At 38.2% G+C, this 26,778-nt stretch overlaps 4 protein-coding genes across 7 annotated transcripts; 3 read left to right on the top strand and 1 right to left on the bottom strand.

Moving 5' to 3' along the window:
• Nucleotides 1-304: 304 nt before the first annotated feature.
• On the bottom strand, nt 305-3,786 carry RB195_025862 (uncharacterized protein; the record flags this gene model as incomplete). The annotated part of the gene is made up of 9 exons (XM_013454050.2): nt 305-452; nt 1,241-1,341; nt 1,417-1,518; nt 2,705-2,869; nt 2,933-2,989; nt 3,045-3,116; nt 3,175-3,259; nt 3,331-3,572; nt 3,703-3,786. 9 exons carry the CDS (start codon nt 3,784-3,786, stop codon nt 305-307), a joined length of 1,056 nt encoding a protein of 351 aa, XP_013309504.2.
• A 2,992-nt stretch (nt 3,787-6,778) lies between these two features.
• RB195_025861 (uncharacterized protein) lies at nt 6,779-11,467 on the top strand (the record flags this gene model as incomplete). Of its 4 annotated transcripts, none has more annotated exons than XM_064214182.1 (18): nt 6,779-6,813; nt 6,875-7,030; nt 7,825-7,941; nt 8,006-8,075; nt 8,162-8,257; nt 8,396-8,511; nt 8,580-8,678; nt 8,739-8,841; nt 9,020-9,112; nt 9,195-9,329; nt 9,579-9,683; nt 9,744-9,839; nt 9,981-10,019; nt 10,213-10,272; nt 10,716-10,847; nt 10,986-11,075; nt 11,165-11,280; nt 11,344-11,467. In XM_064214182.1, 18 exons carry the CDS (start codon nt 6,779-6,781, stop codon nt 11,465-11,467), a joined length of 1,782 nt encoding a protein of 593 aa, XP_064070061.1. The 4 variants fall into 4 exon arrangements, with proteins under 4 accessions (XP_064070061.1, XP_064070062.1, XP_064070063.1 ...); XM_064214180.1 differs by having other exon boundaries at nt 10,986-11,102; XM_064214181.1 differs by having other exon boundaries at nt 10,716-10,901; nt 10,986-11,102.
• Nucleotides 11,468-13,673: 2,206 nt separating this feature from the next.
• Nucleotides 13,674-19,313, top strand: RB195_025860 (uncharacterized protein; the record flags this gene model as incomplete). The annotated part of the gene is made up of 19 exons (XM_064214179.1): nt 13,674-13,723; nt 13,840-13,960; nt 14,031-14,118; nt 14,435-14,556; nt 14,641-14,726; nt 14,795-14,866; nt 14,930-15,053; nt 15,110-15,195; nt 15,495-15,612; nt 15,679-15,804; nt 16,002-16,097; nt 16,257-16,370; nt 16,432-16,513; nt 16,924-17,027; nt 17,127-17,275; nt 18,232-18,325; nt 18,431-18,565; nt 19,012-19,151; nt 19,202-19,313. The coding sequence occupies 19 exons, from the start codon at nt 13,674-13,676 to the stop codon at nt 19,311-19,313; spliced, it is 2,019 nt and encodes a 672-aa protein (XP_064070060.1).
• Nucleotides 19,314-20,362: 1,049 nt separating this feature from the next.
• On the top strand, nt 20,363-25,167 carry RB195_025859 (uncharacterized protein; the record flags this gene model as incomplete). The annotated part of the gene is made up of 9 exons (XM_064214178.1): nt 20,363-20,535; nt 21,966-22,051; nt 22,137-22,234; nt 22,864-23,019; nt 23,130-23,236; nt 23,500-23,584; nt 23,658-23,739; nt 23,865-24,026; nt 24,743-25,167. The coding sequence occupies 9 exons, from the start codon at nt 20,363-20,365 to the stop codon at nt 25,165-25,167; spliced, it is 1,374 nt and encodes a 457-aa protein (XP_064070059.1).
• Between the last annotated feature and the right edge of the window lie 1,611 nt (nt 25,168-26,778).

Below are 26,778 nucleotides of genomic sequence, written 5' to 3'. Positions count from 1 at the left end.
TCTCATCTGCATCAACTACCAACCGTTTGTATTCAACACTTTATCGATGGACCCATAGTCGCAACAAGAGACAGAAAAGACAATGTCGATCAAATATACTTCACGCATTGTCACTTAACCGTAAGCCTCCGAAAGCACATCCACTTAATCTAGCAAGAAAAAAGTATATTTCCGAGTAAATGGTAAGCTGAGAAACGAAACACAAGTAAAATAAGGAAAATGAGAAGCCAACATGAAATAATAAGTAGACGAATCGCTTCAAATAAAGGAATTATTAGAAAAAAATACAAATGACAAACAATGACTACTTAACATCAGCGCTTGTCGCGAAACTAGATTTAGATTTTTTCTTCACGGGTGTCGCATTTACGTCCTGGTTATCGTGATACTCAAAGTCAGCCGATGAGTTTGTGGAAATGTCGCCCAACGATCCAGTTGAAGACAGCAGCATTCTGTGCATGAGTGGATAGATTTCAGATTTAGAAAAAAAGAAGAATTATGCCAATTATTCGTTTCATTTAACTTAGAAGCATTCTGCTTATTTGATAACAGAGCAAATGCGTTGCACCTGTACAGGGTCGAGCATGCGTTAGGATTTTCGGTGCACAGTGTAGTTGCCTAAAGGAGGTCGTAAGTAGGAAAAGCAGAAGAGTAGAGAAGAATGAAGAGGGGATTGAAAAAAGGATACGAGTCGATAGTGGTACAACATCTCGATGAAAAAACCGAAAAGAGAGCACCTGCTCCACAAAGACGATAATAGGATCTCGAGAGTGCTATTCCTTATTGGACCGAAATATTTGTGCAATGGGACAAAACCCAGACACTTAAAAGTTTCTTTATATATATATACATATATATATATATATATATATATATATATATATATATATATATATATATATATATATATATATATATATATATATATATATATATAGAAATATACGTACGTTTATGTAAATGAAACACAGGAAAAAAATGTGAATTTCCCCATCTTTGTCCTATCTAAATTTCAAAAAAAAGTTGGGATATCTGAAAATAGTAATCCAGGAATTTTGTAGAGCAATACTTCTACAAAACATAGCCAAGGTAATTTTCAAAACGCTCTTTCAAGTCGAGTCGTGTTCCATCAGAAACGCACAATGGGTCAGCTAATTTAGAAAAAAAAAACAACGAAAGAAGAAAAAATCGCATGCAAACGGAACATTTATGAGGAACAAAGTTTGTGTTCGCTATGTACCTGTGCTCCAGACGATCAATAACTGCATCAACATCCACTCCAGGTCGGCTTTCCAATACACATCTAAGGACCTCATTTTCCACCTCTAGTTCTCTTATCCTCTAAAAAAAATGACATTTGAAACAATAAGTGGAACGAGACCTACAAAAAACCCCGAGAAAAAGAAATTGCCTTACTTGAGCAAACGCCTCGTTCATCCGTTTTTCATGCTGAAGCACCTCGTTCACACCCCTGGCCATAAGTGCAGCATTCTGATAGAATTTTTGTCTGATGTTGTTCTGAAATTGCTAATGTTTGTCAGTTGCTTACGCTTAATCAGTTACACATCATTAATTTTTAAAAAATTATGCAGTTTAATAGATATCAGGACAAACTCGAAATGTGATACATTGGAAGACAATTTTCGTCCATAAAGCCAACATCTTTAAATCCTGTGCTTATTTTCTATATGCTTAAGGATTGCTTAGGGAAGTGAGGACTCCTTTTCGTACACAAACTGCATATAATGGAAGGTATGGTAGAGTCAGAACAACATGAGGCACGGTGTAGTTGCGCGAACGGTTGCGCTAGAAGCGGTGCGGTGGAGCGCAGCGGTTAAGATCGAGTGAGGACCCCTGCTACCACCGTTCATTGCTGCAGTTCGCAAATGGTCCCACCTCGATTCCAACTGCCATCTCCACCGCGACGCCCCGAGCGCAACCGTCTACGCAACTTCACCATGCTTCGTGTTTTGACCCGTCTATAATCCTTAGGATGCAAACAGCGAGTTATCTGATAGGATACCTACCTTAAAACTTAGGATACCTTCAGTTGTTTTCATCGAATGCTAATGATACGCTGTATTATTGCTAGGCATAAGTTGTCCTTATCTGGAAACCGGAAGCCGTCAATATAGCCGTGAACTTTCCACTAGATATGTAACTGTGATTACGGTAGACGCAAAACTAGTGGTCCCATCTACAGTAGGATCAAAACGACATGAAGCACGGTACAACTGTGTAAGCAGTTGCGCATAAAACGGCGCAGTGGAAAAGGCGGTCGGAATCGAGGTAGGACCACCGCAAACTGCAAGGAAGAATGGTGCTAGCAAGGGTCCCTCCCCAATCTCAATCCGATCTTCACTCCACCGTACCGCTTCGAGGGCAGCCACTACTTTCGTGACCTCAACAAATACAACTTAGCACTACTAAAGATTAACTTGTAACTTTTTTACAACGAAGTTATTCAGTTTGAATAATAGAAAGCCCAGGGTTTAACAATATTGCGTAGAAACGAATGGAGGAGTGAGAAACAGGCATGAAAATCGGAGAAGTAACAGCTGTAAGAGCTTTACTCCAGTACTTAAACTTTACAAGAGAAACGTTTGCGTGGTATTATGAAGTGCTCGGAGAGTGTATCGTAACTACTCAGTGGAAATATAAGACTTCAATACAAAACAAAAGTGAGGGTAAAGAGAATGCTTACTGTTTCAGCATCATTTTGTCTCTCCGAAGGGAGAGACAAAGCGTTATCATGACCAAAGTGAGATTCCAACTCCCTTCTATGCGACTCCATGACAAGATGCAGGGTCCACTGAGCGTCTTCATACAGTTGACGAAGCTGTCGGTTTTCAGTGTCCAAGTCGCGGAGCTGAAGACTCAACTTCAACAAACCCGGGAAGAGGAGCGCGTTTTCAAAAGAACACAACCTTACCTGTCTATTCCTATTCTCCTTATGTTCGGTTTCAAAATCTTGACCGGGGATATGTCGCTAAAACGTCAAGAACATGTATTCGAAGACAGAAATACGAAAATGTAAGTCGAACCAGAGGTGTATCACCGCTTCTTCTTTGGATAATATCCGCGACGCGATGGGCGTAGGCAAGTGAATGATTAATCTTAACATTTGAACTTTCACAACAATACCAGATTTATTCGATCTATTATTGGCAATACCCTGTCGCTTTCTTTAAGTTCTACGACGATCCGTTGAAAATCTTTGATAAGCGTGGGAATATCGATAGGGGTTATGAATGCCATGCTGTGAGGAAAACATCTCACATTGAAGACAATGCAAACATTAAACAACGAAGATAACAGAAAAAAGCTCACCTGGGGTCAATATAATGTGGGTCAGAGTGGTAAAATGGAGTATTGTTATAGTGAGTCTCAGTATCGAAGAATAGATTGCTAATGTAACGAGAGTCAATATCGTCGAGTAGCTCGTCTTGGTAGACAAAACCAGAATTGTCGAAAAAATTCTGCTCGTTTAATTCAGCGTTCACACTCTGATCTCTCAAATCAGTGTCACTACCAGTTAAAGTTCGATCAGATTTCGCATCCAAAACAGAAAGCTGGAACAGGAACAAACAATCACTACTTTTTTATCTCCTCAACTCCTTCGAATCCCCTCTCCAGCAAGAGAAAAACATAGAAACTTGCGAAAGTAAGCCTGGTACACAGAAAAGTAGGAAAAATCGTTACCATATGCTTATACACGCGTATCGCTAAGGCGGATGTTGTGTGTTTACGGGTAAGATACGAGAAACGACGGCGTTTCAGCTTCATCGTTGGACGGCAAACGAGACTGTGTACCTGTTCATAAGTAATTTTATTATATGATGTGATTATGTGGTAGTAAATCACGAACAAATATGCAAACAAAAATAATGGATTCAATGTTCGCGATGAAAAACCCGAGAATAAAAGTTTCCTGAGCTACCTACGGATTACTTCTTGTACATTATAGGAGACAGAAACAAACCATACCTTCTTCCAGCAACGAGCCCGTAATGAAAACTTTGGAAGCGCTTTTCAGTACGTATTCATCTGAGAGAGAGACTGCAACCTTGTTTCTTTACAGGTACCTCAATCCAGCATTACACTTGTAAGGCATCTCAACAGGCATCATGGTCATGGTACATGAGGGTGTTTAATAAGTTCTCCTCTTTCCTCCCTATCACATCTCTAGTTACTGAATTAAGTGTTTGGAGAACTCCTACACATAGTTCGAGCAGAATAAGCCTGAGTTGATGTACGTTATGCATTTTCGAACGCTGCGACGGAAAGAGGGAGTGTGCGTCTTACGAAGAAAATGGGCAAGGGGGGGGGGGGGCAGCTACCTAAGCGAAGCTGTTCGTCGCCGACTATATCCTCTCACTGCTCCGGTTCTAGCGATGGCATGCGTACTAGACTCATCATACACCATAGGTAGTGGTAACCTTGGCTAGTTTTTTTTTACGAGAACACATGCGAAATATTTTCAACGTGCCAAAGAAATTAGAAGTACAAGTATTAATACACAAATTTCTGAAACTATGTGTTGTTTCAGACTGACATTCCGCTTTGACGTCGTTAACTTTTCCATGAAACATCATCAAGGTATTACATGAACAGAGCAACGATCGCTGATGCACACATCGCTTTTTTTCAGTTTCTATCTACTACATTCACACAAATATGCACCTAATGTTGAATATGTCTCAATGTTTGAATAAAGGACATCTACATACTCGACAATATTTTAATATGACTCACTAGATGTGTTCACTGAACATCTATGATGATTGTGCTTCTCGTCAGTTGTTTTGATTTCTTATCTATTCCCCTGACTATTATACATTGTCAGGAGCACATCGAACCCTCCAGAACTCAGCAGTTTACGTTCTATCTAATATTGACTCTAGAGTTCACGATAACGTTATCGCCTTCAGCTACTGCAAATTATCCGGGGTAAAATGTCGTTTCGGGAGCACTGAACCGCGCTCTTATTCCTAGATGTAGATAGGTTAGTAGGGGCCCTGAAACCTAAGCATTAGTCTTAGTCCTAATATATAAATATATATATATATATAAAGATATAGCATATATAAAGCTACTAAGAGAAAAAAGTAATATACAGTCCTCAGAAAAAAGTACGCGGTTGAGTGACCCTTCCGCCAGGGTAAAATGTAGTGAGGGGCACTGTGTCGTTCCCTTAATTCTGGAAGTAAATAACTGAATCAGTCGGGGCTCGAAGACTTAGCATTAGTCTCAGAGGAACTATGACATGTAAGCTAAAGTTACTAAGAGAAAAAACTATGACATGTAAGCTAAAGTTACTAAGAGAAAAAAAAAGTAAGAAAGAGCATCTAGAAATAAGGCGCCACGGAGTAGCCCTCCCCAACTACATTTTCCCCCACCGCCTTAGCTACACATTACCCATTTATCGTACTATTCATTTTATCTCCCATCCGCGTTTCAACATTACGACAGGTAATAGACACTACAAGTATTTTTCGCTGCGTTTCCTGTATATTTGCAAGTACAGTCTTGAAAGGTAGACTGGCATAGATAGCCTATCTGCCAGCATACACTTTTTCGTATCTTCCGCCTCGTTTGCTCGGAACGTATTCAAATCAGAAGTTTGTTGAAATGTTGGTATTGCCCGGAGGCAGAGACTATTCAGTACTTCGCGATCTGTAAAATTCACTCGAACAGCGAGGGATGGGTACAGATAATCAGCCCCTCTCCTAAGGTGAATTGCCACAAATGAAGGTTTCTGTATCAATGAAAGATGAAGTTCTTAGTGCTGGTCAACCCTTTCGGGATGCACCAATGCGCTCATCCTCAAACCAAAACATTTATATCATTCCGAATAAAAGAAAAAAAACAACTAACAGATAACTAGTGTTCAGTAATAGGGAGGAGAGGTAAATTCTGTGCAACAAGAGCAAAGTAACGTGGTTTTCCGAAATCGATCAGAATCCGTTTCTTTTATGTGGTATACGAAAAATATAAGCGCAGTAAGATTCTGTAACTATAGCATGCCCTGTCTATAGGAGAACAAGCTACAATGCCTGTGGAAATCAATTTTCCTCAGGAAAATTTGAAGAGGTACTACAAGTCTTGTATGCTTTATCTACACACGTCGATTTTTTTGTCTGCAATGAAACCTTCGCAAGTCCCACGTGAGAAATCCGTCCTAGATAGATCTTTATCCTATACAAAACAGCGCTCCCCCTCCTTGCGGTTTTCAGAATAACTTCGAACTCACCTACACAAATAACTTGTCATAACTGACATGACTGTCGCCCCGTCAATGCTCGATGACTGACTCTTCTTCACATGCAAACATTATTGTTGTTCTTTTGAATAATCGATAAACACTTATTCGAACAAAAAAACGCCTTCCTCTCTACAACACGAAAAAACCAACTGTCTAACACAAACGCGCTGGCAGCGCTCACGTTTGCACGCAATTTCTAGGGGGCGGGTGCAGTTACGGAGGCTACACTATATTGAACGGTAGAACACATTCATTTGTGGCCATCTCGATTTCTCTCACATAGTGCATGTTTTTACAATTTGTTTGCACATTTAATCCTAATCCTCGTTCATTATGGTCACGACAGCGTGTATGCGTCTATTTTTTCGGCTTATTTCAATGTTTTCCTCCGCATTTACCCTCACTTGTGGCTTCGATTCCAGTTCCATTTTCAGGTTTCTATATTCTATAACCAGTTATCCAGATTAGTGGTTCTGTCGAAGTTGTGTCACTGTTCTTTCATAATAAAACAACATGTCGGCTAATGTAGCCCTTTCTTCAAGGCATCGGTAAGGTTTTATCTCATGAATTGCTTCTTTGCTGCTATAACAAAATGCTAGTTTATTGTAGTACGGATATGGCCACATTGTTTGATGTGTTTTGTGAGGTTGGTGCTGGTGGACAAGATGGACTCGCTGTTATATTAACCAAATATCCTGAAGATTACAATGATGAAACAGCTTTAAAAAGCGTTCGGCAATTTAGCTTTCCCTGTGGTCTCAAAGAGTAAGTTTATTATTCCAGTTCTTCTACAGAGTTAACATAAATTATATGCGTGTTGCAGTAGAAGTTTTTCTTACAGTAGATAAATTCAAATTCGATTAATCACATTATAATATGGGTTTGGATTGAGATTATTTTTTGTACCTTGTATTCATCTTTTCTCACTTCATCCATGGATTGGAGGAGATTTCAATGGATTTTCGTTTTTATATATGCTTCTTTCTACCTTAGTTCGTTTAATGCTTTCTTTGCACATGCTTTACCTTTTTAGACCTGAGTGGTTACTTTTAATAAATGCTCTCATGGTGAAAGAATGTAGGCATATTTATGTGTTCTGCATTTGCAGAGAAGCGGTTGGAACTCTTTTAACACTATTTCGGTTACTGTTGTGTTTCTTTGTGCAAATGACTCATGTTTGTTGCTATGCATATCGTTTCACCATGACCACTGTGTCGCTTCAACGATTAGGAGTAGAATCCTCCAATGTCAAATGTCACATAGCAGTGAACATGATGCAACAGCTGACTGGACAATCATCCACTCCAAAAATTTTGTCAAAAATGTCACTCCGTCCTTTAAGGTGAACTTGTGTATTTCTTCGTCATGTGATTGAATAGAGATGGAAATATTTCTTTTTCACAATATTTCAAGAATCTAATTTTCATTTAAGATGTTGCTATCTTTCGAAACATTTGAACCAAACAAGAAAAAAGCTCGCCAGTTTGGATCCAAACCTACCTATTCTTCGAACCAATAGTAGACACAAACTGTTTTTTTTTGGTAATCAGGTATTTTAGAGTTGAATCTGATGCTGTGCAACTTTTTTCCTTCGTACTAACGGACTCTCAGTCCCAGTATACTTTCGGCTACTGTCGGTTCACACCAAGAAATAACACGTGTATTTGTATATTAAGGTTGGTTTCTTGACCTTTAAATTTGTTGTTTTCTTTGAAATGTACTTTTTTAAAACATTTTCAGTGGTTTTTCATGGCCAGGAGTTTTCTACAAGATTCTCAACCACGTTTCTTTAATAATGAACAACGGAACGGTGAGTTTTGTTCTAATTTTGCTAGTGTTTCTGTTAATTATTATTGCTGTCGAACGAGCTTTTATAGTATCGAATCTAAATTTCAGCAAGATGATCTCGATGCTATATTAACTCGAATTTATCATACAGATATCCCCAATATCGGTGATACACTACAGTTTGAGTGTCATAATGGGATGCACGTAAGTTGCTTTTTCCAATCACCTTTAAAATTCTAGCTCTTTGTTCTTGATACTTTCCAGTTCGTCTCTTTTAAATCCTTATGTTTTTCAGTATAATTTTTGACAAAATCAAAGTAATTACAATTGTCGATGTTGCAGAAACTTGAGGTGAAAGTGCCTGACATTACCAAACTACCCACTCTCCGCGAGGACAAATTTATGTTAGAGTTTTATAACGCAGTATCTCCACGACAAATGTTGGCAATCTATGCGAGGTAGGAATGCTTACATTCAAATGGTTAGTTGATTTCTTCTAATATAAATTATTTGTTATTATTTATAGCTTGCTAAAAGAGCGTCGGATCATTTTTACTGGACGAAAGTTAAGTCAGCTTAGCTCGTGCATTTATGCTGCGTCAACCCTTCTTTATCCCATGTTTTGGTGGGTTTTTCTGCTAGCGTCTTTGTTTTTCTTTAAATATATGGAATACTTAATTTCTAGGCAGTCTGTATTCATTCCTGTATTGCCGGAAAGTTTGCTTGATATGGTGATGGCCCCCATGCCTTTTCTGATAGGAGTGCCAAAACAAGTCATGGAATCCAACGTAACTATGTTTTACGAGTTCACTTTTCAATACCCTCTTAAGAGGGTTGAGATTTGGATTCTGTGTATTCTTTTCCGGGAGTTGAGTGATGGCAGATTCTTCTCCAGGCTCATTTTATCGCCTTTATACTTGTACAGTGCATTATTCACCATTAATTAATCACAGTCGGGTGGTTCAGGTATTGAAGGATTTGGGTGAAGTAGTCATAGTCGATCTTGAGGATAAAACACTACAGAGCGCCCATAATGATGTGGCGGATGTTCCCAATGAGGTGCGACAACTTCGTTTAGAGGCTATTTTAAAGAGAGTGTTGTGTTCATCTAGTGTTTGCTCGTTCTCCTGCTCCTTTCCAGGTAATAATATATCTCAAGAGTCAGTTGAAGAACTCTTCCGATATGGGCGACTCAATGTCAAGAAGCTTTCTTCGCGCGAATGTTCTGCTTTTTGGTGGATACAGGATGGGTTTTGTTCGCAGCGAGTCTACAGGGGTTAGTTGAAGTCTGACTCCCAATCGTTTTCACTATGTCTATTTTTTACAGTAGAGTAGACCAAACAGAAGACAAAACTGAAAACTCCGCACACATTTCACATTATATACAAAATATTTCAACTACTTGTGACATTTATAAACCAAAAGGGTGTAGATTTTCTTAAATAGCTCCCTCATTTGTGGCTTCGATTTCGACTCCATTTGATTCTTATTACTTTTCATCATACATGTTATCTCCTTTCTGCAGATCGTTCACTGGGACAAAGAGAAATTTGTGCGGGAGCAAAGGCCATCTTTCCAACCGTATCTGTCCTCACTTATTGGTACTGATGGGGTGCAGTACCTTGAAAGGGTACGCACTTTTCACAGAAACATGTTGTAGATAGTTTGACTTGACAAGTATTTTTTACAGTTCATTGAAGAACGCTGTCGAGCCCTCAACAGTGGCCTACCAATTTCGGACGAGTTCGAGACAGAAATTGCTAATATAGATAAGCTGAAAATACAAGTAATATTCTGTTATAGCTATTCTGACTAATTTTTTACTTCTGGCATGCGCTAATATTCTATTCTCTATCCTATCCTTCTGTACTTTTTGTTTTACATGCAAAAGGTCTCTTCCTTTCCCAAAGATTCTGACATATTCTAGGCAGTAAATCCAGAAGCGATTCAACAAGCGATGCAAAGTGTAAGTTAGCTATAATTGTGAACATAACAGAAAATATCGACGTCGTGCTGTCCTGTCCTTCCCATTTTCCCGTTCCTTGTACTTCTTACTTATTAGTAGTGGTCAAAATATACTCTTTACTCAAATGTTGTGTGCAGTTTTTGTCCTCTTTCGTATGAAGGAAATTTGCTCCTCCCTTAATGTTCAGTTTTAGGTGAAAGAAAATGCCAGCGACGTTATAGGAGCGCTGAAAGACCGAGTAACGGGTATTCAGGTAAGTTTTTATTGCAGTATATTTTTCATTTACCACTCTTTTATCCGGAAAAAAAAATGATACAGTCAGTAAGTTTAAATTTGTCGAAGAATTATTGAAATGTGCCCAATTCTAAGAAAATATCAGTGACCCAACTCATGTATGTTTGTCGATAGTCCAATTTAAGCAACAGCCAAGATTGTTAACAAACTTTATTACGGCTAACGTTCCGGCGCCGTCGCCTTCGTCACAGTCTGGAAAGAAAGGATATATCACAAATGATCTGACTTTCCAGGCTATGACGAAGGCGACGACGCCGAAACGTTAGCCCTAATAATTTTTTTTAGCAATCTTGGCTGTTGCTTAAATTGGACTATCGACAAGTTGCAACCTCTATGCCCAGATTCAAGGAAAATCGAACTTTCGCACTTCATGTACGTTTGTTTCTCAGTCTTATTTTACAGATCGGTGCAAAACTCAACAAATTAACACCAAAGGAGATTCGGAAGCCCAAGAATTGGTCATTGAAAAAAGCATCAAAAGGAGGTGGATTTGAGCCGATGTCTTTTGACAACATCCAGTGGCGTGATCCGGGGGTGAGGGATAGTTCAGCCATGAGAAAAGAGGGAGAAAGTGCGAGTGGCTATGAGGTCTGCTCTACCCACATCTGTGTGTGTGAAGGTCATGTAGTTTGTACTCGACAGTTCCTCGAGGGATCGACGAATTCTTTACAGGCAGACAGCGACTCCTCTCGAGAATCTTCGCCCCAGCCAACGGAACCTTCAAATGTACCGGTTGCTAATTTAATCGACTTTGACACACCGGTAGATAGTCCTTCACCTTTTAGTAACGTGGGCTGGTCTACAGTTTCTCTTGCACCTCTCTTTGGCCAATTTTCACACTTCATTTTTAGTTTCTGAATACGGGTAATCCTTTCCTTCCATCGCCATCTTCATCTGCACTTCCTCCAGTGCCATCAGTAAACCCTCGAGCCCCGCCGGTGCCTTCCATGCCACCGCTTCCTGTCGGGTTAGTGATTACGTACTTTTCACTCGGTGACATGTGGTCGAACCGCTAAGAATTTCGTTTCAGCCAGTCCACATTTTACACGTCAGCCCTTGATCCATTTTTCGACCCCTTCAAGACGCCAACTAGTCCGGAAGAGAAAAGCGCAGTTGAAGCAAAGCCAAAGAATAAATGGGAGACTTTTGATTGAGAAATGTGCTCTTACCATTGACCGGGTCATGATATACGCATACATTTCTTGTGATTCACATGTTTCTTTCATATCATTTAGCTTTATTCGCCTACTTCTAATCACAGAAAGACTGGTTCATTTGTTATTCGCAGTACAAGGTACGGTGTTAAATAAATTTTAATATTAGATAACGAGATTGACTACTTCTAACTGAGCTTACCAAATTTCAACATTCTTTAATACTCAGCCGTCGAGGAACTTGTTAGCTATTTTACTGATTGTATTTGATTTTTCATTATGCATCATTGATTAATTGAAGCGACTGTACAGGTCAGCGAGAGCTTCGGTGTTTTGTGTGGTCATGATGTAAGCTTGTGTAAGTGTAAGTGTCATCTTTGTCACACTTTGTTCTGGTTCACTTTGTGGATGCCATATTTAGACTTCTGTTGTCTCATCATCTTCATTTTTGTTTTTCCTAGTCTCAAGTTTTCACGGCATTTATTAGGTCGGTGTTCTTCCCTATATTCACTGTACAGTAGAATATTTTTAAATGTTTTTTAAAAAATACGTATAAGTAAAGATTTGTTTTTTGAAAAGTGGTTGGTGTGCAGAGGTCATGATCCTTCCACAAGAATACACAGCTCGTTATGCTGTAAGCTCTTGTAAGTGTTCGAGGTTAGGGGACCATTAGTTGTTTTTTTTTCTTATTTTGCCTTCGCAGTAGGTCCTTATCTCTTTCATCTTATTCTGTACTCGGAAGTGTTTTTTGGAGAAAAATTAACCAATTTGATGCAGATTTGCGTCCGAGAGTGTTTTCAGAAGTTTTTCAAAGAGAGCAAGTCAGAATACTATTGCAGCATAAAGTTATCAGTAATAGTCCTATTATAAGGGATTTTCTGGGAAGAAATATGACCATCAATACAATGTTGTGTAATTTTCGATAGCGATGAGGGAATCACCTCACAGTGTATTAGTTGACTGCATATTTTATCAGTGACAAATGTACGTAAACGTGTATGTTCGCATCCTTGTCACAATTCTCCACGTTCGATATTTCTTTGTGATCCAGCCAATTGAACTACTTAGTGTTTAGAGGAATAAATAGAAGTCTCATAATAGCTATATTACGTCGCAGCTCTCAGAATCCAGGAAAAAAAAACCAGCTCTGATTTAGATGGTGAGAGTGTGATGCTCGATAATATGCAACTGATTCTAAATTTACAGCTGCGGCGTACCTGCGTGTAGCGCCTTCACATGCTTTCCATTTAGCGGTGTTTGTTGTTTCGTAGTTATTAATGTCGAGCTTCCAGATGACTGGTCCTCGTCAGTTGTTCGTTACCCTTGTGCTTTTCACTTTATAAATGGGTAATTTTGAAGGTTTAGTGTCAAATAAACGTGGAGTCCGTTACATCGTCAGCGTTTTCGACAAGAAGCTTGACATGTCACTGTTTATTCTGTTTTTGAAGCCTCATGTTTTCATCACTATGAGAGTCAATCTATTTCATTATCCTTAGCAAGTCTGAATGGGAATTTCACCTATATCTGGGATTTCAAAGATGTCCTTGAACGTCATTAGAAAATTCGGAGGGGAAATTTTCCAAAATAAGCTGTTTTAATACCATCTGCTTCTTTTCAATGCATGAGCTTTTTAGTGCAGCGAAAATGGTTCTCCTCCCTATTTTTTTCTGTTCGCACGTCTACCTTATCCCTTTATCAATGCAATTTCCTTTAGAGCTAAATTGTTTTTCTTACATTGTTGTGTGGTTGTCTCTTCACCAATTTCAACAGAATGGAATCGCCGGAAACTGTCATTATTGTATTTTCTGCTTTCTGTACTTACGCAGAGACACGATTACTTTCATGTTACAATTTTGACAGGTTTCTGTTTCCAATCGAATGCAGAACTATTTTGAAAAGCAGACTGCGACCCTTTTCCTGCTTGTTTTAGCTGGGCTTTTCTCTTTCAAATGTAACCATCTTACTCGATTTGTGAGTTAATCAGAATGGTCCTCGACAACAGAAACCAAGATGCTAAGGTTGTTAAAAATGTTTGAGTGAACTATAAACTCGGAGTCTTGTGTATTCTCGCACTGGGAATCTACATTTGCACAGCAACACGCGTGGCCTTTTTTTTTAAATTTCATTATGAATTGGTCGTGTCGATACGTGGGAGCAAACCATAAATTTTATTAACTACCAAAATTGATCAATTTGCATGTATAGCATGGGTGATGACGTCAACAGCGAAAGCACAAGCACCATCGGCGACGACTGGTGAGTGATAGCTGCCTTGTGTGTTTATCTGTTATTTCTTTGAATGTTTCACTCTTTGTTTCTGTACAGTCTTCGATATTACGTTTCTTCTCAACAAACTACTTAAGTTTTCATAGGGTAAAAGAGAGTGACATTTCGATTTCGTCATTGCCGATGGACTGTAATAAAGAAATGGTGTCAAGTTCTAGTTTCGTGTCATTTATGAGTGATGCGGAGGGTAAAAAAATGCTCTGGGTGGTGAGTTTCACACTCTTTCCCAGAATTTTAAGGAAGAATTTGTTGGTGTTCTAGTCATTTACTATTCCAGCGCCTTCTCGGTGTTCAAAATCGCCCGAATCCTCTTGACGATTGGGACCAACTCTACAATCTAAATAATCAAGTCGGCCTTAGGAATGGTTGGTGATTCGTTGTTTTTTTTTTGCTGTTGTACCAGTTACTGAGAACTGTGTTGTTTAACTTCTGCGTTTCTAAATCAAAGAAAATAGTGAGTTGACGAGAATATAGCTATTCATGCCAGTCGAAGTTGCTGAATTGTATCGGTGTCCTGAAATCCCTGGAACTCCTTTTTTGAACTCATCTTTATGCGATTCTAATTCGATTCAGTCCTAGAGTTCTTCTTTTGTTCCTTTTTATGCCTCATTTCCACACGTGTTGTTTTTGCATGCAATTGCCGGTTACAAAAACGTTTAGGTATCAATGAACTATTTCCAGATTGCCGGAAACTAGCGAAGTTGTTGGACAACAAAAAGTCTGTTCCAGAACTCGAATCATTCATGACATTGTATTGTAAAAAAAGGAATGTAGATTACAAAAAAGATAGTGGTTGGATAGTCGTAAGTATACGTGCCATACTTGAACGTTTTCGGAATGATATTATATAATATTTGTGGAAGTTGCATCTTCTCTGCCGATTCCAGGTCCTTGAGAAGATCCTGAAGTTTGAACTTCCGCAAGAACACCTGTTCAATGTGTTTTTCGCATTCACTACAAAATACATTCCAAAGTTGGTGATATTTGAATGATAAATTTACTTTACCGGTTACAGTACAATATTAAGAGTTATAAATTCAGAGAAACCAAAGAGAATGCCCAAATTTATGATCTGTTTCGTCTCTTGCTGCAGTACCATGATCCTCAAATAAGGTGTCTTTTTCTTCTCTTATTTTATCAAACATCATTTTTATGTTTTATTTTCTTTTTTTTCAGTTCTCATTTGGATTCTCTGAAGTGCCCTCCACATTGCTATGCGAGTCAGTGGTTCTCTACTGTTCTTGCTGCTAGTGTTGGCGATGGAGTGTGCAGAGCTTTGTGGGAGTTGTATATAGAGAAGGTAAGGAAATCCAGAAGAGCAGTTATCATTAAGAGCATAAGTTCATTCTGTTACAGGGTGATCCATTCCTGATTTTTTACATGGCATTAGTACTTATTATTAATGCGCGGGACCAGCTTCTTCAGATCGGTTCGGATAGAAGGTGCACATGTTTCTTATTTGGTTTTAAACTCTGGCTCTCCTTTCGTTCACGTAAAATCACTTTTTTTTTGTTTTTCGACAGTTAGGGTTTCTTGCTTTCTCATAATACATATGATACATTTTTTTCTGCCATATCTTTGTCGAATCTAGTCAGTCTCGTAGCAGAAATAGTATCTGTTGACTATATTCGAAGGAAAACGGTCTTTTCTGGGAACGCCACATTATATTTGTAGATTTACTCGATTTATTCTTTTACGGATGGTTTGTGTTGATGGTTCATCCAATCTAAAACTTTCTCAGAGAAGAAGCGTTGGCAATGTTAACGGCCCTGCCAAATCAACTCACCATCGACGATGTGCCGGACTTCGTGCAACTCTCTGCTTACTACGCGGATCGTACTCCTCAATGTGTTCGTGAGGTTAGTTATGTTTTTTGTGCATGCATACTTCACATAGTCGCAGTTAGCATCCATTTCTTTTGTCAGGATTTCCACTACTTAATCTTTGGTTCTAATTATGACGACGAAGTTGGCGAAATGCAAGTTAGCAAGTTACTTTGCTTGCCCGTTACTGTTCAGGAATTAACCAGAAAGGAGCGCGGAGCAGTGCTGGTTAGTTGCCCTGGATATCTTCCTTGAACTTTCTTGAATATTTTTGCTTTCCCGTTCTCAAAAAGGAACATAGGATGGTAAATATCGCAAACGACATCGAGTCTTCCGTAGAAATTCGCTTCTAACTTTTTTGAGAAATGTTTTTTTCTCCAATCCTGGAGTGATTTTCTTGTCGCTGACTTTACTATCCTTTTTAGGCTTCAAACATAGCTTATTTTGTGATTGATTGCCGTTCTAATGAAGCATATAATAGTGGGCACATTTACGGATCGTTTAATCTGGATTGTCAGCTGGTGAGTCCCACTTTTTCGATTTATATCTTTTTAGAACTTGCCTTGACCCTCTCTGTTTACACACTATACTTCATTTACGACTTTTTATTAGAAGTTCTCTATCATTCACAGTTTTGATGCTCTTAATCTCATCCTCACCTTGCAAATACTATTTTTCAGCTAGTCGATGCTCCAAGTCAATTTGAAATGGCCTTAAGCTGTCTTGAGTCATACAAAAATGACCAAAAATTTGAGGAGCACATCTGTTTTTTCGGCTATGGTGATGAGGATCTGGTGGGTTCCAGATGTATTTGTTCATTTGGGTATGTATGATTTTTGGAGTGTTTTCATTTAGGATCAGTTCATGAATATGGTTATCGCACGATTTCTTCGAGATGGAAAGAGTCATGTGACATTTGCTCAAGGTGGTTATCATGGTGGGTAAAACTCTTCTACCAATATATTGTTAACAGTAAGAATGTTTCTCTTTTTTAAGAAACCCCATGTCTAAGAACAAAGTTAATAGTAGCATCGGATTTCCTGCACCCCAATTTCTCCTAATTTCTCTTGTTAAAGTCGTGCAAAATAAAGGCGTGGTTAGAAATTCACTTGTGGGTACACAAGTTTCCTACAATTTGAGGTTTTTCAGAGAATCTCTCCTGATTTCATTCGTTCTAGATTAAAATAGCAGAACATCTATTAGTGAAATGTAATGTAGGGTGAGTTCGTATTGAGGGGCTGCTTAGGAAAATTACCATATCGATTTTGGGAAAGCGAATGAGAAAATTAACTGTTAGTCTCGTGTTGCAGTAGGTGGATTCCCACGTCCAATTTTTTTTTTTCTCAGGCCTGCACATGGTACTTTCCGAGTCGAACCGCTTGCGTCTTATTAACTCTCATGATGAGTCAAAGTGCCGTGAATGTGGGAATGCTAGTGCAGCTAGAAGCTGGGTAGAATGCACAGTTTTTCTTTTCTTTCTTTTTCTTTCGACAAATGCCACATTATGTGATTGAAACATTTCTTGTGAGAGTATTCGGAATGTTTTTCAGAAGCTGGTGGGCAAAGTGAAAGAAGTAGTGATTTCTAAATCAGCGGCTGTGAAGGATAAAGTGAGTGAACTGGTAACGCAGGCAAGTCCTGGATACGCACCAGTCAGCGAAGTGAAACATGTTGTGTCAGCAGATCGATATGGGAAAAGGTGTGTTTTTATCGATTACTTTTTCATCCATGCACTCTCATTGCTAATGTTTTTTTTTTCAAATTTGTTATAGTGCAAGATGTCGGCATTGGTTTATGCCTTCGTTAAGTATTATTTCCAAATTTTAACAATTGTTGTTTATCGTTGCAGAAATTGTGTTGTGCTAGTTTTTTGTAGATCTATTGTAGAAAAAAAACCTCTGCTTATTATGAGTATAATCATATTTCTGATTTTGTAGACATTAAAGATTACTAGAACTCAAAATATTAGCGAGTTGTTTGAAAGCTATTTCATTTCTGAATGGATTTTCTAGACTGACGATGTAACCTATGTAGGCGTAGGCTATTGTCAGTTAAGTTACTTATGAAATAAAGTAGGAACTGACGTTGAGTTTCTTCTTCTTCCTTCCTCCAAAGTGCAAATGAGCTGCGAGACGAAATTTGAGACATACTGCGATGACTAATAGAAGAATTGCATTATTGCTGAAAGGATAGTGTGAATGCGACTTTCAAAATTCTATTCAGCATAGAAAGCGAGGGTTGGAAGCGTGAATTCTGTTTAATAGAAGGTGTTTTGAAGGAAAAATTTGAAGGAAAATTCTTTGGACAGGCCACATATTCAGAGCCATTCCATTTTCTTCAAAATACTGTTTTAAAAGACAGTCACATTTAAAATATTTGATTTCGTTCAATTTCCTATAGCAATTCTCTAAAGGTGGTGAAGATTTTGAGTAGAAATCAGAGTTTACAAGAAATTACTACAGTAGTCTGTAATTGAATTATAAATACTTATTCTTTGAGACCTGTCACCAAATGGTGTGCTAATGTACTACTGCCGTTCTGAACGACTTAGAACTATAATGACACTTAAAATAACTCCTTGTTTTTTTCATTATATCTTCGGAGTGTTCGCCGGTGACATAAGAATTATCATTCAAATGAGGACATGTCATTCAGATACCGTAACGAACGATCCGTTTTCTCAATCGATGACGACTCAAGCGACGAAAGTGGGGGTGCGCTGTTCAACAAAGCGAATGGAAAAGAAGAGGTCTTGTTTACCTTTTTATTACCTGATAACTGCTCTTGCACATTCATCTGAAAACATCGAATTGCTATTCTCTTGATTTCATCCATATATTGTAGTAACATTCAGCTTCTTCTCGCTGACCAAGCTGAATTCATCGAACGTTTTCAATGTCATGAGCTTGGCGATGGCAAGCTTATGATTCCTTCCCACATTGCCATCACTCGTACTCATATGCATGTACTAAGAGACGTAGATGGAAAGGTTAGTTTTTCTTTGGTGCTTATGCAACAGATTTTTCATAGGTACTGCCTCAAAGTTGCATAACCTACATTGAGACTTACATTTTTAACTTACATTAAGCTGCTTGAATCCTGTCTTCACCCTCCAAAGAAAAGAAAAAAAAAACGATGCGTAAAAAACGTATGAAATGTTTTACGTCTTTATGAAGTTGAAAGCAAAATAAAACTATTATTGAGAACCATACAAAATCAATAAAGGAGTAGCAAAATAGTACCCTTGTAGGGTTTATCTTAATTTAAATTTTCTTGAGCTTTTGAGTTATGTTCTGCATCTTCTTTTTTTGCGAGATTTATTTTTTTAAAGCTTAACGTTGTCACTTGATGCAAGATAGATGTGCTTTTTTTAGTTTTATATTTATGTAGAATTGAAGACCGTTCTCTTTTGTCTCAAAACTGTTGTTTTTTAAGCCCGGGTTTGTGACCACTGAAGCCCGACACGCTCTTTCATCTGTGCTTCGAGTTACCAGTAAGAAGAAAGTACCTGAATTGCTGACCTTCAAATTCGGCTACGAAATTAATGGAAATTCAAAAATCACCGCCGTGCATAAGTGAGATAAAGTTATTTGTAATTTGATAGCATTAATTGTAATGAATACAGGTTCCTGGTCCCTAAGGCTGGAGAGTGCGCGAAAGCCGTGAAGACTGCTATTTTTGCTCTTCGTCCATTATCCGATTCGGAATCGACGGAAATCAACTTCGCCACGAGCTGAGACGATGATTGAATGAATAATATCAACTAATGTTATTCAAATTAGCCTTCGCTTCCTTATTTAATAAGTGAAAATTCCAATTTTTCTTTGTTGTGAGTGACGATCTGTGATGATGGACAAAGATGGCCACGAATTTGATTCTGGGATTGGGATGGTTACTTCTGAAGGTGCAGAATTATAACGTAATTACATTAAATCAGTAGTGGCTTTTCAGTCATTCACTATCGGTCAAATCATTCACATTTTGCGGTTGCTTTTTGTCATTATGTCTTTGTTTTTTGTGTGGTGAAGATGGCCCTAAATATCATACTTTTGCGAATAATTTCCCCTAGTAACGCTGAGACATTAACCGTCCTCGTTTCCAAAGTCCCGTCCCCTAATTACGGTTGTGTTCCCCTATGTGAGACTGTCCTTTATGTAAAATTTATCAGTAATATATTCGAGTTCATTCCCGAAGACTGTCACAAAATAATTCTCGTTATATGAATGACATGAATGTGGCCATGATACCAACTTTCAGTTCCAATATACTTGTTCGGTTCTGCTTTGACCGTTCGCTGTATGAAGTAATATATGTACATTCTTCCCTTGCTCCTTTGTATGTGGTTTTTCTTCCTCTTCAATTGTATATCCGTTTTTTTTCGATCATTTTAATGTGTTAGCGCCGATATTACTGCTTTAATCACTTCTGGTCGGGTAGTTGCAAATGTGTTGTGAAAAAGATATTTATAAGAAATTTATGTGCTATTCTATTTATTGAGTACAACATCTGGTTTTCCTCCAGATTTTACGTAGACGACTGTAACGGAGAAGGAAGTAGTTGACGATTTCACATCACGGTCATGGAAAACAGGTTTAGGTGTAGGCGTATCGCAGCGTAGCATCGATTTTATATGTCGATTCCTCATTGTCTGATAGCTTTCGAAAATTTAGAATTTAATAACTTAAAGTTAGTCACCTGGGTTTACTACAACTCATCATCATTGTTTTGTTCTCTCCCATTTTCTGTCTAACATTTCAAATGTTCTTAGTTCGAGTTTCTTCGAGGGATGCAAGTAAACACCGAGGACATCACAGTCAGCTGGGGCCAACAACCTCACCCGTTGGACTCTACATACGGAAAATGGCGCATGGCTGTATTCCAAGATGTTCAAGAATCCATTGACATGAGCAAGCTTTATTTTCTTTATGATCCAATTGCTGACGAAGGAAGCGGAACTAGGTGTGTTTGTGAAAGATTGTTTTTTTTTTTAAATTTCACTTAGAACGTTCTTAGTAATACATTCGACTTGCACTATTTATTCCCATTATTTCGAAGCGTTCTTCTTTTTATTCCTCCCTCCTCTCCATGTAATTGTTTACTGTGCATAAGCATAAGTTTGCGAAGCACGTGAATTTCCTATTTTTTTCGAATACCTTTCCTCTCTCTGATATCAAACTGCTACCAAACATTTCCGAGTAGAAAAAAAAGACTTTTTCCGCAGTCTTATTTTGTACTTTTTTCGTTTTTTTTTTTCATCGGACTGAAAATAGTATATTTCCGTAAACAAATATGTTCTTAATCTGTTCTCAATCTCGCTCTAGAGAAACACCAACCCATAGTGAAAACCACAGAACAGTGACGTCATGGCGCTGCCGTGATTATAAAGTAACTATGATAAACTAAAGATTTCTTATATTTCTTGAACTTATAATTACTTACTTAGTTTGATTACATTAGTATTGACTTACAATTGATACAGGAAATTCTCGTACGTTTAAAAATGTTTCCTTTTCAGTAAGAACGTTTTTATTTGCTATAGTCTGCTCAAAAAGACCTGAAGTTTGGTGCTCTTGCGTAAGCTCGACGCAAGATCATCACAAATTTCACTCTCACTACAGAAATGAAAGCTTCAGTTCTTTTTGACTTGACTATAGCACTGGAAATATCTGTAAACTGGCATTCAGTATGTGTTGTTGAAAGTAATCTTATTTCCACACAAATAGTATTTTTGAGATAGTTGTAGAAATAAAACCAGCTAGTGTACCGAGTTCTGTAGCGGAGTTCTTCCTTAGACTGAATGGCCTCTATCTCTTAACGATTCGTACGATACGTCAGCCTTCCCATTATTGCCTTCTTGTTATGCTAATCACGATAGAATAGTGAGGAGACACGAAATTTGAAACTGAAGGCTATCGTAGTACGTGTTTTTCGGTTTCAAGGTGTCCCCCGACGAGAATTCAGTCAGAAATTTTGCGTGGGAGGTTACATGATTTGAGATGCTTTACCTATGGTATTTTTTATTTTTAAAGGACGTATCTTAACACGCAAGGTTGCTTTGACGTCATAAATGACTATGTGAATTGGAAATTATTATTATTAAACGTGCATTATTATCGAGACGAACGATCATCGTTGCCTGAAATAGACTGATTTAGGTACACGCTTGTGTAGTGTACTACAGTTTAGAAGCATTCAGACAACATTGACTCAAAATCTATAAAGCTTAATCGGTTACAGATTCCTTTAACTTTATTGTAAGATGTAGTTCAGCTGAAGTCAATATGTTATAGTAAATTTATAAACAATTATGATTCACTGGTCTTATCTCTTTCATACTTTCAACACGGTAATGCATTTCTCCGAATACTCTTTCCAACTTTTTTTTTCAGTGGAACTCGCAAAGGATACCCAGGATTGGTAATTTTTGATGTGAACTTCAGATGTTTTGCTGGAGAAATCCCGCTGCATGCTCAAGGTATCAATTATGTATGGCTTGTTTCGGTTAGATTATCTTTCGCTGTTCTTTATTTCTTGGCGTTATCTGACTTTTCGGTTCATAGGCACGATGAAGTTCCTGTTTTCTCTCAAGTGCCCATCTCCTCAAGGTGGCTCTGCTTTTGTGCTTGTGACGGAAGAGCAGATTTATGGACAAATCCGTGTGAGTTGTGAATACCTTAGTGAAATATTATAGATACCATTTCATTTCGTTTTATAGTCGGAAATTTTTCAAATTAATTCTTGCTGATATGTTGCGTATGTACTCTACTCAAAATTTTCTAGAAAAATATGGAAGAAAGAAATTTTCTCACTGATATGACTGGATATCAATATAATATCCAATTCGGAGTTGATTTTGTGTCAGAATTACAATTTTCCTTCAAAATCTCGACGAAGAGTATGAAAGTGGCTCCCATATAAGTACCAGCGGAGAAAGTTGTTATGTTGAGGAGTTTAGGGAAGAATAGTTTCCACCTACTCTTACCTTACTACTATTGTGGACACCTCATTCCCGTCATCGACGAAGTGCCAGACAACGAAGTCGATCACAGAAATGGGGTCTAACCGAAGTTTGATTACAAAAACTAAGTATTCTGAGGTGTTATTATTGGAACGTACCAATATCTGAATGAGGCTTTCTTAGTAATTCTTTTTTTATATGGAAACGTTCTCAGTACAAGTTAGTATTTTCCATTCTTAAATAAGATCATGTTTATATTTCATCAAACATGAAGAAAAACCATTAATATTTACTTATGAAATCCTCATGTTTTTTCTTCCAATTTTTAGCTGCACGTTTTTCGTTTGGATCTCGCTGCCGATGGTCTTTCAGTGACCAACTGTCGTCCTCTTCTCAATCAACCTCTCAGTATTGGTGGAGAATATATCGCTTCTATGCGCGAAGATGCTCCAGAAATTGTTGTTATGGCAAATCCAGGTCTTCAGGTATGTTGATCTCCGCCCTACCTGACGTTTCCATTTGATGTCGGAATGTATGTCCTTATTTGATACTTTTATGTTTTACTACCTATTTTCAAATAAGAGTTGTTACTAAGGTATGGAGAATAAATGCTATGGCAGAACAACCTCAAGCTCCAACGTCGAATTTCACAGTACCTGGAGCAGAACTCCAACATTTCTACGATGGATTTCTCAGTAATGGGTAAGTATCTACCCATTGAAATGTAGGTTCATATCATTGGCGAAACGTTCCCTTACTCCTCATAATCGGAAAAGCACATACACGGCACGCACGTACACAGCGCGCACATATTCGCCTGTGTAGTTGTTAAATTGTTACTAAGATGTCTTGAAGGAAGCAAAAAGTTGCTCATAGTTGACTGATTTCTTAAGGGGGACTAAGGAACGCTAAACGGTTGCAGTGTAGATATATACCATCATACTCCATGAATGTGAACATTACAGAAGCGTCCATTTACTATCTTCGTCTCCTGATGGTCATCTGGATCACTCTCGTGTCCATGTACTCAATTTGAACTCTCCAGGACAAGTAATTTTTTCGTTACTGATTTAGAAATTGGAGAATTTCGTTGATATGTCTGTCATGCTTTTCGTTTTTGAAGATTACTACTCACAACTGTACACCTGATCCTCAACGAGGAATGCCACAGCCCAGGAAGAATGCTGGAATTGATGGTGTTGCCAGTTAGTTTTGCTCTCACTTTTACTTACGTTGCTCATTTCAAAATAGTACGTTTACAAAGACTCCTTTTTGTATACGAAACTGTTCACTCACTGTTTTGTGAAATACTCTGATTCTAATGTTCTAGACGCTATTCTTCTTGCTGGAGGTGAAATCGACCACGGGAACTACAATGTTGAACGCTTGGTTGATTACTGGATGCTGGACACTAGGACATTTCAGTGGTTACAGATACCTGCGCAGATGCCTTGCCCTCTGATTGAACCTAGGCTGACCGCATGTAACTCAGGTAACTTCACCCGATATTTTGTGATACAAAATCTACTGGGGGATTTTTGGCGGATGATACTTTGAAACTTTTCTATTCTGAAAAAAAACCTTCAGTTTTAGATTAACATACGTGTGACATTCATAATCTTATGTAATGCACCTTCTGACCGTTATGAGGGATTCTTCTATTACTGTTCTAATATATTTTCACTGTACCGGATAAAACGCGAGAAAATCCGATTTTTGCATGGTTGTTTACTGCGACTGGGCCTTAGACCACAAAAATGCGAAGTCTGGAAAGTTAAAATAGTCGTGCTAAAATTTATCTATCATTCACAGAGATCCATGATTCGTGTTCCCCGTTTTTGTGCAAGCATTAAATGAACGTACAGAGAAAATTTACTTTCGCTTTCTTTCGTAAAATTCGAAAACGAAGGGTACCACACAAGTAGGTCCCACGGACGTTGTTCAAGATCAACTCATGATTTTAGGCATTATTTATTTGTTGGCGGTTCTTAAACGATAAGCTCAAATATTAGCTGTTTTCGTAGGACGAAAAGGGTTTGTATCCAAATCTTTCACTGAGAAGGCGCATGAATTGCTGCGGACGCACTGCGTTAGCTCAGACTAGTGTAAGTTCCGGCGACCGCATTTGATCTCAACTGGCACTAATCAAAATAGCAGAGCTGCTTCATAATATTGTTTGAAAAGGACTCTAGTATTTTTTTTTTTCAGGAAATATTTACCTCTGGGGTGACTTCGACCAACCACTACCTGGAATGCCGGCCGGTGGTACTCATCTACGTATCATGAAGGTGTCAGGAATGGATAAAGCCGGTCACCCACCTTCGTATTCCCAAACGGTATCTCAACCACCAGCGTATCCGACGCAATCTCCTTATCCACAACAAGGAGGAGGAGCAGCACCTCCGTACCCTTCCTACAATCCAGCGCAAAGCAATCCAGGTTATGGAATGCCACAATCGCAACAGCAGCAGCAATATCCAGGATATGGAGGTGGCGGAAGTTACGGAGGTGGTTATGGGGATCAAGGAGGTTATGGTGGACCCACAGAGGGTTTTCATCAGGTCCCAGCAGGTCCAAATCAAACGGCTTATTATCCACCACAAAAGTCAAAGAAGGATTGTTCTATTCAGTAATGGGTTTGGTACTGTATTTTTTCCATATTCCCCATACGCAGTCATAAAATCTACTTCTGTATGTAATAAGCCTCGTTAATAATCATCGCTTATAGATAACTTTTTCTTTTTTCCCCCCAGATAAGCGTAATATATGTATGTGAGATGGTGTTTACTTGTGTAATATACTGCTTCGGTGTCAACGGTTTTGTCGGTAAACTTTCTATAAATCAATTTATCTGCAAGGGACTGTGTAATGCTTGCCTGTATGTTTTCTTTTTGATTACTGGATTCTAGTAAATTCGTTGCAAAAGCAACCAATAGCTGCAGTATCAAATAGAGTGATTCCATACCCAAAAGATCCAAAAGGATCTAACATTCTTCTGGAATAAAATAATCCACACAAATATTTGATTTAAGCGTAACAAACTAGCAGGTGGAGCGGGTAGACCTGCTAGAGACTTTTACTTGGTTTCTGGATTTCTTTTCGACTATTTCCTCAAGATGCAGAAGATGAATCTACAAGCACCTCCAGATTACATAGCACGATAGAGCAGAATTTTTTTTCCATGAAGAAGGAAGAGTGTTAGCATTGGGCTTCTGGATAAGATTTGGGAATTCTAGCCAACAGTAAAATATTAAACAAAATATCTGCACTACTCTTTGCAGTAGTTTTTGAATGAATCGACTGGGAGTATCGGATAGGCTCGATTGAGTAATCCTATGAATCAGTTTGGTCATCATCAGTCATCGACGAAACGTCATCTAAATGAAATTTACTCAACAATTATGTGTTTATCATAAAGAAAATCCAAAAATTCATGGAATACATGTCTTAAGACTACTGATTTCCTCTGGAGTCAAATGTATTGTAGCAAAATTATCAACTATCGATGCGCTCATCGGTAGTATAGCTTGATTAATTTAAGTCTACACCGACTCAAGGATCTAGCTCAAGGATATCCAGAACCACATTTGTACACAAATATAATTTCCAAAAGGTGAAGATGATATTCACAGGGTTCAGTGTTTTTCATGCACAATTTAAACCATGTGCTCATTTAGCTTAGACACATCTAAGATTTCAGGATAACCATTAGGGATTCGCTTGTATGACAGGATTCGTTTTTTTCCTTTTCTTTTTGCTTTTTTTCCGTCCGTAGTTGCGGAAATGTCTACATAAATGAAAATGGGCGGAGCGTGCAAATAACACGTTGCTCTAATCATGGGATGGATTTTGTTCGTTCACAAGCATCGTTTATTATTTATTGTCATGCACCGTGTAGATAGCCTTAGGATGAATAGAAGCTCAAATCCTGCTGAACACTACTCTCTTTCAGACACCATCAAACATTTAGCAGATGTTTTTGGTGTTTTGGTTTTTTACAGGGATATTTAAGGATTTTTCCCAACATTAACTGTACATAATGCGTCGAAACGTTCAAATTTTACACTAATTTCCTCTAAAATTTACTCTACGAGATTTAAAATCATCTATTCACCTTCCATAAACTTCTTTGAGTTCATTGAGAGCCGTGTTCTCTGCTATATATCAATGAGCACTTTTTTCAAAGTTAGACAGATGTAAAATAAGGTTTATTAAGAACATTTTAAGGTTCTCAAACACAAAAC

The sequence above is a fragment of the Necator americanus genome, chromosome X (assembly GCF_031761385.1).
Source record: "Necator americanus strain Aroian chromosome X, whole genome shotgun sequence".
Taxonomy (NCBI): domain Eukaryota; kingdom Metazoa; phylum Nematoda; class Chromadorea; order Rhabditida; family Ancylostomatidae; genus Necator; species Necator americanus.
Note: the sequence above shows the minus strand (reverse complement) of the source record. Positions and strands in the feature narration are given on the sequence as shown.